General features: G+C 56.6%; 6 protein-coding genes and 1 non-coding gene across 7 annotated transcripts; 2 read left to right on the top strand and 5 right to left on the bottom strand.

The window, feature by feature from the left end:
* Positions 1-138: 138 nt before the first annotated feature.
* On the bottom strand, positions 139-2,325 carry SODALDRAFT_375805 (hypothetical protein). Its single transcript, XM_028614768.1, has 2 exons — positions 2,286-2,325; positions 139-2,228 (listed from the first exon to the last, which is right to left on the bottom strand). The coding sequence occupies exon 2, from the start codon at positions 2,176-2,178 to the stop codon at positions 520-522; it is 1,659 nt and encodes a 552-aa protein (XP_028471466.1). The 5' UTR covers positions 2,179-2,228; positions 2,286-2,325; the 3' UTR covers positions 139-519.
* A 1,025-nt stretch (positions 2,326-3,350) lies between these two features.
* SODALDRAFT_305839 (1,4-beta cellobiohydrolase) lies at positions 3,351-4,950 on the bottom strand (the record flags this gene model as incomplete). Its single annotated transcript, XM_028609022.1, has 2 exons — positions 3,351-4,186; positions 4,266-4,950. 2 exons carry the CDS (start codon positions 4,948-4,950, stop codon positions 3,510-3,512), a joined length of 1,362 nt encoding a protein of 453 aa, XP_028471465.1. The 3' UTR covers positions 3,351-3,509.
* Positions 4,951-5,945: 995 nt separating this feature from the next.
* On the bottom strand, positions 5,946-7,483 carry SODALDRAFT_327863 (UPF0103-domain-containing protein). Its single transcript, XM_028610542.1, has one exon. It carries the CDS (start codon positions 7,314-7,316, stop codon positions 6,249-6,251), a length of 1,068 nt encoding a protein of 355 aa, XP_028471464.1. The 5' UTR covers positions 7,317-7,483; the 3' UTR covers positions 5,946-6,248.
* A 266-nt stretch (positions 7,484-7,749) lies between these two features.
* Positions 7,750-10,213, top strand: SODALDRAFT_348326 (aspartyl-tRNA synthetase). Its single transcript, XM_028613359.1, has 2 exons — positions 7,750-8,125; positions 8,221-10,213. Exons 1-2 carry the CDS (start codon positions 7,927-7,929, stop codon positions 10,140-10,142), a joined length of 2,121 nt encoding a protein of 706 aa, XP_028471463.1. The 5' UTR covers positions 7,750-7,926; the 3' UTR covers positions 10,143-10,213.
* Positions 10,214-10,264: 51 nt separating this feature from the next.
* On the bottom strand, positions 10,265-11,007 carry SODALDRAFT_327861 (hypothetical protein). Its single transcript, XM_028610541.1, has one exon. It carries the CDS (start codon positions 10,737-10,739, stop codon positions 10,455-10,457), a length of 285 nt encoding a protein of 94 aa, XP_028471462.1. The 5' UTR covers positions 10,740-11,007; the 3' UTR covers positions 10,265-10,454.
* Positions 11,008-11,543: 536 nt separating this feature from the next.
* On the top strand, positions 11,544-11,615 carry SODALDRAFT_t19. The gene has a single exon. It is a non-coding gene; the product is annotated as a tRNA-Asp (tRNA).
* A 76-nt stretch (positions 11,616-11,691) lies between these two features.
* On the bottom strand, positions 11,692-12,556 carry SODALDRAFT_327860 (hypothetical protein). The gene has a single exon (XM_028610540.1). It carries the CDS (start codon positions 12,410-12,412, stop codon positions 11,966-11,968), a length of 447 nt encoding a protein of 148 aa, XP_028471461.1. The 5' UTR covers positions 12,413-12,556; the 3' UTR covers positions 11,692-11,965.
* Between the last annotated feature and the right edge of the window lie 267 nt (positions 12,557-12,823).

The following is a 12,823-nucleotide window of genomic DNA, read 5'->3' as shown; positions in this document are numbered from 1 at the left end:
CCGGGAGCGCGGGTCAGCCAACCGGGGTAGCCGCCTCCAGACACCTCGGCGTTGATGTATGGACCTGGGCGCTGCATATCCGAAGGGGGTTAGCAACCCAGAGCACAGGGATCGGATCAGGTAAAAGGAGAGGCGAGTGGGAGCCATGGAAGGTAATTAAGATGCCGGCGATACCGGTCTTTTGTACACATAGTTCGGCCGATATCCTAGCGAACATGGTCGTATTCACCACAGAAACCTCGGTGTTTCCCCGCACCAATTCCCCCGCATTAGTTCCCCGCACGAAATATCCGTCGGGGTGTATTTGCCTCCCTTATGTCCTTGTGTGTACCTAGGTTCGCAATAACGCCATAAATACAAGGGCCAGCAGTCAAAAATACGCAATCATTAGCAAAAGTAGGTGGTCACGCGTAGACAGTTGACGAGCTGAGCCACCACCGCCTTTCATCGTTGAAGGCAGAATTGGTAGAGATCCAAGGGGGGAACCAGTAGTGTAGGCCATCCAACCGTCCGTGCTCGTCAATCTCCGTCACTGTCGTCGCTGTCATCCACAACGCGGCGGCGGCTGGCCATCCTTCGAGGTCGCGACGCAGCAGGCGCAGCAGGCACGTCGTCCTCCACAGCTCCATCAGCGTTGTTGGCATCTCCTATTGTCTCTTCGTCCTCATCGCTGTCGTCTATTACGAGGGGACGCTTAGCCGGCCGTCGAAACGGCAACGTGGCAGGTGCGCCACCTTCCGAATCGCCACCGGCATGGCTGGAATCATCTGATGCGTCGTCGCTTCCACCGCTGCCCCGAAGCGGCGAGAAGCCCTGGTAGTGGTTGTCGGGATCCCCGTCGGAGGTAAGGTCGACGACCGGGGCGGACAAGCCGGGTTCGTACACGCCGTCGTCGTCTGTTTCGAGTTCATCATCATGAATGCTGCCGTCGTCGATACCCTCGCTCTCGTATTCGTCCCAATCCGTGGCTTCCTCATCGGCGTATCCCAACTGGTCGTCGGTGGGCAAGCCATAGCCGCCGTCGGTCTCGGACTCATCCCCATCCGTGAACTCCCCATCGGCGTATGCCAACTCGTCGCCGGTCGGCAAGCCCCAGCCGTCGTCCGAGTCTGAGAGCTCTCCACCGGCTGCCACCACGTCATGCCGGTACTTCAACTCCGCCTCGTACGATCTGTGGGAGAAGAACATCATGGGCAGGTGCTTGACGCGACGCAGGCAGTCGGCGCGGGAGGGCAAGCCCGCGATCTCCAGTAGCACCTGAATGTGCCAGATCAACCTCTCTGAACCGCTGACGCTCATCGGGCCATCGCTCAACGCGTTGCAGGGTCCTTCAAACTCGCAAGGAACGTCTGCTTTATGCCACCGGTAAATGTAGTCGATAGACATGCCGTATTCTCCTTGCTCAAAGGGAACCATGAAGCGCTCGGTATGGTCGGGGGAGACAGCCCACAGTGCCTTGGCGGTGGAAACATCCTGGTAGTCGACAGAGGTGTAAAAGGTCTTGAGTTCGGTGAAGGCGGATAAAAAGTGCCGGTGGAGGAAGTACGAAGTGGAGTGAGGAACAATGAGTTCGTGCCTGTCTAATTCGCCAAGTTCAACCGCCAGGTTGGCAACCTGGTCGGTGAAGCCAGGAAGAACCGTCATGGAATCCGGACTAAACATCTGACGGTTCGTGATGGAGTGAATGCTGAGGTAGACAATGTCCGTCTCCTTGTTGAAGCGAACGTAGGCGTCCTCATCGTGGCTCTTGAACTTGAGAGAGTCGGGAAATCGCCTCAGGGCCAGTGCGCGGCTCTCGTGGTGCGTGGCCATCAGGCAACGGGTCAAATTCGTTGTATACACTAGAGCCATGGACGCGTCGGGACTCCATCCGGCACGTCCCTCGCAGCTCTCCAAGAAGAAAATGAGCAGACGAGGTCTGCGGGCGAGGTCCGGGCAGAAGAAGGACCAGATGTGGTTCCGCAGCTCAGCGGGTAGCTTCCCGAATAGGTGGAATTGCGCGCCTGTTCCATCGGAGGTGACACTCGAGCCGGACGCCGCGTCGGAATCGTAGCTGCGATCGTCGTCTTCGTGGGCCTCGAGATCAAAGAACCCGGCCTCTTCAACGGCGTCATTCTCCTCCCCTTCGGAATCGGAATCGTCGGAAAGGTCGATGTTGATCGGGCGTCGGGCCGTCATGGTTACTCTATTTTTTTCTATTTTTTTTTCGACGGGAGACTGGTAGTTCGCTTGTGAAAATCTATTAGAATGGGTTCCCTTGAGAAAGAAAGAGTGCTAACAGCTACCTTGATGCAAGAACGACGTTGACGAGGAGACGCGTTGAGGAAGAGACGCGGAAGGAAGAAACTCGGAAACAAGGGGGTTACCCAATGGCTAGGCCAAAAATTGTGAAGTGGACATTCAAGGTAGGTACGTACCTATGATGCACAATGCAGCATGCGGCCTTGGCCCAAACCAACCCCACTTTCTTTCGTCTTAGATAAGCCAAATCAGCACGAAGGCCTTCGTACCTTAGGGACAATAGCCACACGTCATTCCTGTTTATTCCCTTTATTTTTATTTTCATTTCTTTTTTCCCTCTCTTTTCTCTCCCACAACTCTGATCAAACCCTCGTCCAGAATTCATCACACGGCCACAGAGAACTTACAAGGCACCATTTACATCGCTTTCAACGAATCTCCGACATCAATATCAGGCACAATCTTTTTGGACTTTCGCAACTACCATTCGTGGCCCATATTGCTGCTTACACACCTATGCGACGACGTACCAACAAGCGCGCCCTCGCGGCTCCCCATAGAGGAGGATAGCTCGAAGGGTCTCTTATATACTCGAGCTCACTGAAGAAGGCAGCCAGGATGCCAAAACACGTGCCAATTGGCACGGGATATCCGCGCCACTGAGAGTAAGGTAGATCTTACGGGTTGATCTCGGCGGCCGCAAGGAATCGTCGCAGGTAGGGCATGCCACCCTGCTGCCTCTAGCAGGGGGGAAAGGTGAACCGCTTCGTATACATTCAGATTCCCTGCATTAAGTAGAGCTGCTGCTTGAGGTGCTGGTGGTGGACCGTGGTCCACTATCGGTGTATCCCGGTACACCGTCCGGGCCGTCCGGGACTAGAGTGGGCCCGTGGCAATCCATCCGGCGAACGGCAATGGTTTGGCGCTAAGACTAATTAGCGGTTTCCGGCATAATGCCTCAGGAGTCGCCGAGTGGGGACTCGGAATGAAGCCGTTAAGCCGTTTCCTTCCGTTGGATTTAGCTCTGATCCATCAGGTCACAGGTGTCAGAGGCACCCGAATCACAGGCATCACTTCATTAATCACATTCGACTCACTAAAGATTCTTGACCGCAATGAGTTCAGATTGCATATGTTCTCCAATGTCATGACAGACATCTTTGCAGCTATGTACAGATATCCTTCTGATGCTCAGTTCACATATACATCTTGAAAAAAACCGGCATCTTTCGCCCCTCGAGTTTCGTAGCCCTTTAGACTTTAGAGGCTTAGATGCACTGGGAGTACCAGGGGTTCTGCTCACTGCAGGTGCCCTGCGAGCAGCAGGTCGGGCCGTTCCAGCCCTGGCCACCGCACTGACCCCACATAGCCGAGCAGCTGCCGGAAGGAGGAGGATTGGTAGGGGGAGGGTTGGTAGGAGGAGGGTTGGTGGGAGGAGGGTTGGTGGGGGGCGGGTTGCTAGGAGGCGGGTTGCTAGGAGGAGGGCCGCCACCCACGATATCGGAATGCGCATTCCTTGTGAGCATCTGGGCGTACTCGTCGAACCAGGCGCCGGCGATGGGCGCACCCTGCATGCCGCACTGTCCGTCGGACTCGCCGCCGGGCTTGATCCACAGGACGGCATCGACGTTGGAGTTCTGGGTGTTCGTGATGAAGGGTTGGCCGAAGCCGGCCTCGACGTTGCACCACTCGCCCCCGGTCTCTCGGGCACCGTCGATCGCGACGCGGCCTTGGTCGACGATGAACTTGGTGGGGAGGCCGCGCTGGGCCAGGGCGCCGCCGAGGGAAGTCGCATAGCGAGACTCGTCGGCGGAGGGGTTGCCCTCGGTGAAAGGAGGCGGGTTGTTGGTCATGTAGGCGTTGTAGTTCGACACGTTGGTCGAGTAACCACGGATGCGGTTGTTACCGCCGGCCTTCTGCAGGATCCTGCCGACCTCATCGGCGGCTGTATGACATTGTTAGTTTTCGTGGACAAGGCAAAAAAAAAAAAAAAAAAAAAAAAAAAACAGGCACAGATAAAAGACGTAAAGACGTACTGGGTCCGAGGTTGTCCGACCATCCAAGCCATCCACCGTGAGACACATCCAAGTAAAGGTGGATGTTGCTAGCCTGCATCTGCTGGATGGCATAGGCAATGCCGTCCTGGTGAGGAATGCGGGCGTTGGCGCAGAACGGCTGGCTCTGCGCGGTGACCATGTTGCCGAGCGCATCGGGCTCCATCACGACGGCGAACTGGAGGTCGGACGCCGCCTTCAGCTTCTCAGCGAAGGGGTTCACGTACTCCGACCTGTACCGGTTCAGGCCGTTCTGGTTTAGAGACAGCTCACCGGCCGACTCGCCGGCGCTGCAGTCGCGGTCCGGCAGGTTGTAGAGGACCAGGCCGACGATCTGCTGCCCCTCGCCACGGGCCTGGGCGGCACGGGCGTTCTGGATAGCCTCGTCGATCCGGCGGAGCAGGTAGATATTGGCGACCCAGACGAAGGTGCCGACGTGGTTCTGCACATACTGCACCTTGTTGGCGTTGGCGGTGTCGCCGCGGGAGACGAAGGCCAGGCGCGTCTGCTCGAGGGAGGCGCTATAGTTGGGGTTGATGTAGAGCGAACGGCCGGCGAAAGGGTTGGCCGACTGGCGCGGCTCCAGCTCGGGAATGGCCGAAGCGCAGCTCGTGGCGGCGAGGCCGGCGGCAAGGAGGGCGAGGGCAGATCGCATCTTTTCCTTCTTCTTCTCACGTGTTTCGTGTGCTGGAGGAGATGATCGACTGAAGATCTTTATAAGATTAACCCCGGACTTGGCACGACGATCGCGAGAATCGTACCCAGGTTTTCGTGATCAGCGAAGCGCAGGCACCTTTTATGTACTTTCCCCTCGCCAAGTCTTCCTCGCCTTTTAGATGGGGTCTCCCCAGGGGGGATGACCTGGTAGGATGGTGCTCCGAACCATGGGTCGCTTGACTCGCTTCGACGCTTCCGGCCGCAGTCTGTATCAACCGGCATTCGCAGAAACGCGGTACCGGGAACCTCGTGATCTCATCATCTCATTGATCCATATGAAGGAAGCGCACTCCGGCCACAACAAAGTCTTGCCTATTACGGCATATATCTCGGAGGGTATCATGTTGGGATAGACGTCAAGTTGAAGGGCCGAGATAATCCCCGCGAACGCTCGATTATTATCTGCCGACATGCTGGCGAGTAACGAATCCAATGCCGTGGGGAGGCAAGTTCAACCATTTTAGCCGATATCGAAGGCTTCTATTGGAAACCAGTTTTCGGAGATCTGAGATCCGGTTGCTGGTTTGGGAAATGCAACTGTGGGCCTAGCCCTTGGCAGTTGGAACTTGGCCCCCTTCCCAGACAAGTGAGCACCGAGCAGCACTGCAGCAGGATATTGGCAGGTTATGGAGCTCTGGGTTTCACCAGCCCTCGAAGGTCGCCTTTCATTTGCCGTGATTGTTGAACATACAGCGTGTGTGTTTTACTGTACGAGGCCAAGGATCATGCACCGGAGCCTCCCGCTTTAGTCACCGGAGGCTCGGAGCCGGGAACCCGGGATTTGTCCCGGGTTCCCGGGTTCCCGGATTCCTGTCCAATGACGGAACTGGTTGCAATTCGTCTTGGATATGCGTCAGAAGGATATGCAGCTGCAAAAAGCGTTAATGACGTGATGCGGAGAGCATGGACACTAGATACAAATCCATAGACAGAGACCTGACATTTTTCATGAAGTTATGAATTTATATTATTATGCACCTGCGTCTTAGTAATCGATGCACGAAGGACGAAGTCCGAAACGGAAAAAGGCGCCAACAAATAAGTGGGGCGTGGCACGAGTAACAACGGGCACCCAGATATGTTGTATCGGTGGAATTGGCGGCCCGCTACCGCTCAGAGATCACATCCGGGCAATCGCTTACTAATCATTTACTCGCTTATAAAGAGGGACCCCGATTTCCCAAACACGCAATAGCAAATATAGCAGAAAGAGAAAGAGACATCCCTCATCAAACATCAAACAACAGCGTAGGCCGACACGTAGCTCACGCTGAAGTCGTCCGGCTCTTCGACAAGGTTGCTACGATCATAGCGAATGAACTTGAACCTGCATTCGTCCTCGCCCGCACCCCGCTCGGCCGCCAGGGCCTCCAAAGCGGCCATCGTGACCCCGATCGGATGGCGTCCACATACGGTGTTTTTGGTGGCGGCCAAGTTGTCGTAGAACTGCTCGTACTTGCCCGACTTGATGGCTTCGATGGCCAGATCGTCCAGCACCTTGATGGTCTCGTGGATGGGCTTGCCGCTGGGCACGGAGCGGTGGGAGAGCTGACGCAGGGTGCTGTCCGCCTTGGCTTCCGGGCTGTAGGGCCTGTAGCTGAAGTGGTCTCCCCAGTGACAAAAGTCGGAGCTGACAATGAAGGCGTTGGACGGTTCGCGGAGGTAGGGCAGGAGCCAGGACCCCGCCTCGCGCTCGCCGGCTTTGTCGTTGTCCCCCACCAGAATAGGCACGAGGGTGGGGAACTTATCGGGCGAGCCGAAGGCGTTGAGGAGCGACACCCAGAGGAACGGCAGATGCATCTCGAGCGAGTGCTCCCTGTTGTCGTTGGAAGAGGGGATGTCGGGGATATCGTGGTCTCGTCTCAACTTCTCCGTGATCTCCTGATCCACCTCCAGGTTTCCCCACGGGGTCCCATATTTTTTGAAGCTCGTCAAGGCACATCCCCGGAGATAGAACGTGTGTGACGGTCCGAGGAGGAAGACACGCTTGGCTTGGCTGAGATCGAGGCTCTTGTAAGCCCACGCCGCTGTCGGGCCCGAATAGCTGTAGCCAGCATGCCTGTAGCCCATACCCCTGGTTAGCACTCGATGCAACGGCACGTAGCTCAGCCGCTCCAAAGGGACCTGGCAGGTTGGAACTGACGGTGCCATTATGACCCTGGCACGGGGAATAGGAACATCGGAGCCGTCGATTTGATTAGGGACATCCCCGAGAAATCCTTCTAGCTGATCCGAGAGCCTGTTCGCATCACCAAGATACCAGGTGCCTTGCTTGCCGGGTTTTCGGACCTCTCTCGACGACATGATGGACATGCAGCAGCCAATGGTGGACAAAGGGAACAAGTTAACAACGCTATCCGAGTTGGAGTATGTGATCCTTTGATCCCTCGGGTATCGAGTGCAGAGGATTATGGCAGGTTGGACGGAGGAGGGGTAATGGAAGACGAAGGGCAGACGTGGAGTGGGTAGTGGGTACCTTGGTGAAGGCAGGGGGGAGAACCTACAGCGTAGCAGCTCTACGTTGTAGGTATCACTGAACTGGGGGCCGGCCCCGCACAAGCTTGGAGGGGCTGCAGCTTGAGATCGAAGCTTCCCCGATACGTACCCAGTATGATGACGCTTCCAGGTTCTTGGAATCTTATCAGCGTTATCGATTAGCAGCGTCTTGGCAAATGGGTACCCGACCTAAAAGCTTGGATTGAATTCGCGACGAAGCCAGAAAAAAAAAGAAGAAAAAGAAGAAGAAAAAAAGAAAAAAAAAAAAGGATCTTACGAATCGACATTGCCCGACTTTCAACGCCATCGAGTCCACTGTCACTCATTGGCAACCTGTTACAACTACAAAAAGGATCTTCAATCTTCAAGCCAACCTTGACTCGGCTGGCCTGGCGCAGAGGGCCCATCACACGCTCGAATGTTGCGACGCTGCTGTGCCTGTCGAGGACTCCTATCCCGAGCATCGAATCCTCGACAACAGCTTCTATCACCATTATTGCTGCAGCCATGGAATCTACCGACTGCCACGTTGACGCGCCACGCCCGTCGTCCCTACTCCTCGAACAAGCCAAAGGAGCTGTCCCCCGACGAACTATCGAGCGAGTTCAAAGATCTCCGTCAGTACACACAAACACACACCTTTCCAGCCTCCCTTCACCCGGATAGCGGCTGACCGAATGCCACCGGCACAAAAAAAATTAAAAATTTACAGTCTTCTTCCCAACGATGTCTCCGAGAGAGCGCTGGAAACCGGGCGAGACCGAAGTGGTGGTATACGGCTTCATAGGGAAGATCAGGAAAGTCTCCAAGGACCTGGCGTTCGCCAACCTCGAATTGAACAACGGCGAGTACCAGGGCCAGATCTGCGCAAAGGGCGCCGACCTAGCCGACGCTCTGCGTAAGATCCAACCTTATAGCGCCGTCCTAGCTGTCGGGGCCATGACGGACTCATCATCACCCGCCAGGTTCGACATGGAAATCTCCTCCATCCGCTACCTCAACCCATTCCCCAAGGACATCATCGTGTCTTCCGACGCCGTCTTCCCCGCCGAGGCGCGGCACCTGCAGCTGCGATTTCACGACAAGCTCAAAGAGGCGCTGCGGTTCCGCGCCTTCCTCAAGTCGTCGCTGAGCGAGACGATGAACGGGTTGGGGTACCTGGACGTCGAGACGCCGACGCTCTTCAAGTCCACGTCGGAGGGCGCCCGCGAGTTTCTCGTCCCGACCCGCCGCGCCGGCTACGCTTACGCCCTGCCGCAGAGCCCGCAGCAGTATAAGCAGGTGCTGATGGCGTCCGGCCTGGGGGGGTACTACCAGTTTGCGAGGTGCTATCGCGACGAGGACCACCGCGCGGACAGGCAGCCCGAGTTCACGCAGATGGATCTTGAGCGGTCATTCGCCACGGGGGAGACCATCATGGGGGATGTGGAAAAGGTCGTGCAGCGCGCCTGGGACGCCATGAGGGGCGAATACGTCCTCAGGGACGACGGGACCTCTTTTACCCCGGTCAAGAGGACAGCGCAGCAGTCTTTGGATGACAACTCGTCTACTCCTGCCACCTCCGACAAGGTCTCCGAATACCCGCGCATCTCCACGCCTTTCCCGAGGATGACATACGAGGACTGCATGACCTTGTATGGCTCCGACAAGCCGGACCTCCGCATCCCCAACACGATCCTGCGGGTCGACGAGAACCTGAGCCCCGACTTTGTCGGCATGATATCACACTTGGAATCGCCGATAGTGGAGGCCTGGAAGCTTAGCTTGCACGAAGACGTCGACCGGGGAGAGGCCCAAAACTTCCTCCGGGGCTTCATGGAAACCCTGCACAAGAGCTTCCACCAGAACCCCGACGGAGCGCCGCAGGCTCTCGCGTACGACTCGAGCAAGCCGTTGCAAGGGTTCTCGGCCCTCGGGCCCGACGGCCTCCGCGCCCTCCAAGAAGCCGCCACCCCGTCGTCGGGCCTCTCGGATCTGCAGGACGGCGACATGGTCGTGTTCCAAGCGCGCCGGAACCGACCGCACCAGGGCGGGTGGACCAAGCTCGGGGAGTTCCGGGTGGCGCTCTACCAGGCGGCCGTCGAGGCCGGGCTGGTCGAACGAGACGACGCCCGCTTCCGGTTCCTCTGGGTGACCGACTTCCCCATGTTCACGCCGGACGAGGAAGTCGACGTGGGACAGGGCGGGTCGGCCGGGTTCTCGGCGACGCACCACCCTTTCACGGCGCCGCTGGGCCCCGAGGACGTGGACCTGCTCTTCGCCGACCCGCTCCGGGCAAGGGCGGACCACTACGACCTCGTCCTCAACGGCGTCGAGCTCGGGGGCGGCAGCCGGCGTATCCACGTGGCGAAGATGCAGGAGTACGTGTTGCGCGACATCCTGGGGCTGGGCGACACCAAGATGGCCGAGTTCTCGCACCTCCTCAAGGCGCTGCGGGCCGGGTGTCCGCCGCACGCCGGCTTCGCGTTGGGATTCGACCGCTTCGTGGCCGTGCTCAGCGGCGCGAGCTCGGTGCGGGATGTGATCGCGTTCCCCAAAAACAACAAGGGTGTGGATGAGTTTGCGGGAGGGCCAGGTCGTATCTCGAACGAAGCTTTGGAGACATATCACCTTCAGTTCAAGAGACGGAAGTAGGCGAGAGAGATGCGTGCTTCCTCTCTCTGAAATACGGTGCTGTACTATATAATGTTGTACAATCACGGATGCTGTGTATGTATACCCCCACAATGTCACCATGAGTAAAGCGAGAGGTCGTTTGGAGATTGCGGACAAGGGCGGAAGGTCCCAGAAGGTGGAATTAAAAAGGGCGGTAGCTAATTGTACAGCAACACGTTGCCATGAAATGACGGCAATGTTTCCTCAGATACACTGAAACTGAAAACCAAAGAGAACCTCCCCAAACCGTCGGCCATTGCCATTCCTTTCATTTTTCCGGTTCGTGGCTGATTACTTCTCAGACTTCTTCCACTGCCCGGCACCCTCCACGCCCTCGCCGGCAGCGTTAGCGGCGTTCTCGACGCCGGTGCCGATATTCCCGAGAGCGTCGCCGACGGGGCGGCCCGCCGAACCGGTGACGCTGCTGACGGTGTCGCCCACGCCGCGGGTGGCGGCGCCCGTGACGTTGCCAGCGGTGCGCGAGACACCACCCACCGTGTTACCGACCGTCGAGGTTACGAACTTGGCGGCGCCGGTGACGCCTGTGTCGGTTTCGGTCTTGTTCTTGTCGGTCATGATGAAGAAGGTTTTTATTTTATTCTTTCTTTTTGTTTTGTATGTTTGTGTTCTTGGTAGAAGAGTGGTCTCGATGTTTATTGAGGCTGGTCGTGATGGTTGTCCTTGAGGTTGGAGATGTTGTTGTGAAGGGGCAAGGGGGGAAGCGGGGGGACCAGAACATTGGAATCCGAGAAGGGCTTAATTTAAGTACCTTAGGTCAAGTACGTACACGTAGAATACGCAATGCCCTTGAGGAGTGTCGTCACCAGAGATCTACGTGTACACCACCACACAACTTACCTCACAGCGAACTACACGTAATTACGGAGTATCCGTACTTCGCCTTCCCGGACATCATTCAGAGAACCCAGGGAAGGTGCACAGGGAAGTGACGTCATCCGATTGGGAGTCACCGAGGTCGAACATCATCCACCTATCAGCGGTATATAAATCCCCCTTCTTTTGCATCATTCGCGTGGCAATGCGCCTCGACGTCCAAAACTATCGCCATCTAGTGTAGATGATTGCTACGACTACCCGTGCCACGCCCCACTTATATTGGTGAGTGCCAAACGAACCAGAATAAGTGGGGCATGGCACGGGTAAGGGGAAGGTCTAAGAAAGTCAAAGTGCGGAGAAGGCTGCATGTGACAGAATGGTCCCGTAGACAACATTGAATGGAATTGTTGCCAGTAAATCCCCGCTTCCAGTAATACCCTGAGTCTTAACTCCGTAGTTAACGTGCATCTGGTTCCATAACGTAACCGTCACTATATAGCTAGTCTAAACATCGCTACCATCATCAACTAAGCAAAACACGTATCTCCGATCGTATAGTGGCTAGTATGCCAGCTTGTCACGCTGGAGACCGGGGTTCAATTCCCCGTCGGAGAGACTTTTTTTGGTCTCCTTTCTTCTTTTTTCTCTCCTTTTTTCTCTCCTTTTTTTACCCTCTTTTTTTGCGACCTCACGACCTCGCTTTAAAGCCACATTCGTATCCTTTCTCAGTCAACTCGTCACTTGTTCTCATGACCATTTTTATCACCAGGTCTCATTGACCCCCTATCTGATTTGCACACTACAACGTATGTCCGAGAAGCAAAGACACCCCCACGTGCCCGAGGATCTCTGCCCGAATTCCCTGCTTGATATACACTAGTGACACTGTGACGAGCTATCGTCTCTCTTTGCGATCAAGCCCAAGAGGTTTCTTATTCCTCCCCAACATCTCGTCCGCATGAGCACTAGTAATAGCCCCCGTCCATGGAGGAATCGCGCTTGAATCCGCCGGAACCCGCACCCGACAGGCCGGACATACCCGACCCGTAACTTTCACTTCCACGAAGATGAAAAGTAACACCCGTGCGCACAGGACGGTAGCCGCGAACATCCTGAGAGGGCCTCCCTCCCCTGGGCCTGCGCACCTGGTTCCCCCGAGACGATGGCACATTCACATTCCGACCCGCTTCTTTGGCCTCGCTACGCACCGCGTGCTCCCTGCGCAGAGCCTCGATCGCCCACTCGACTTCCTGAAACTGCTCTCGGAAGGCTGGTTGCAGGTAGGAAGGCAAGGTGGCCTCGGTTTCTCCAAACTGTTCCTGTGAAGATGGGTCTAGGTGGGATGGCAAGGCGGGTACGGGTGCAGACTCGTATTCTTCCTTGAGGGATGGTTTGCCTACTTCGTCGTACATGTTGACGTCGCCAGAGTAGACATGATGATCGTCCCTACTGTTCGACACGCTATGCATTAGTCTCTCTCTTATGGCAGCCGTCGATGTTCCCTTGCGTGCCGACTCCTTCTCGACTGGGTTGACTTGCCTGCCATGATTCCCCGTGGCCGCCGTGTCGAGCCAGGCTTCAAGCCTATGGCGGTCTTTCTTGCGCGCCACCCAGTCGTCGGCAGGGTCGTTCTTGACTCGGGGAGTCTTAGTTCTAGTGCTACGTTCTCCATTGGAGGCCGGGGAAAACGGCGTCCAGGTCATTCCCTGCGGCGCGCTGGCCGGGGTTGAACGCGGTTTCTGGGAGAGATGTTAAGACGAGTCCGGGGGGGTCTGAATAGGGCCAGTCCCATTCTTACCTGACGGTTCTTCGGCGTTTCCACA

Source organism: Sodiomyces alkalinus (genome assembly GCF_003711515.1).
Source record: "Sodiomyces alkalinus F11 unplaced genomic scaffold SODALscaffold_1, whole genome shotgun sequence".
Classification (NCBI taxonomy): domain Eukaryota; kingdom Fungi; phylum Ascomycota; class Sordariomycetes; order Glomerellales; family Plectosphaerellaceae; genus Sodiomyces; species Sodiomyces alkalinus.
This window is presented reverse-complemented; position numbering and strand designations above follow the sequence as displayed.

Excerpts from the sequence above, each read along its gene's own strand:
- SODALDRAFT_375805 (XM_028614768.1), bottom strand. The coding sequence starts at position 2,178 with ATGACGGCCCGACGCCCGATCAACATCGACCTTTCCGACGATTCCGAT.
- SODALDRAFT_327863 (XM_028610542.1), bottom strand. The coding sequence starts at position 7,316 with ATGTCGTCGAGAGAGGTCCGAAAACCCGGCAAGCAAGGCACCTGGTAT.
- SODALDRAFT_348326 (XM_028613359.1), top strand. The coding sequence starts at position 7,927 with ATGTTGCGACGCTGCTGTGCCTGTCGAGGACTCCTATCCCGAGCATCG. Across the intron at positions 8,126-8,220 it reads GAGCGAGTTCAAAGATCTCC|TCTTCTTCCCAACGATGTCT; the intron begins GTCAGTACACAC and ends AAAAATTTACAG.
- SODALDRAFT_327861 (XM_028610541.1), bottom strand. The coding sequence starts at position 10,739 with ATGACCGACAAGAACAAGACCGAAACCGACACAGGCGTCACCGGCGCC.
- SODALDRAFT_327860 (XM_028610540.1), bottom strand. The coding sequence starts at position 12,412 with ATGTACGACGAAGTAGGCAAACCATCCCTCAAGGAAGAATACGAGTCT.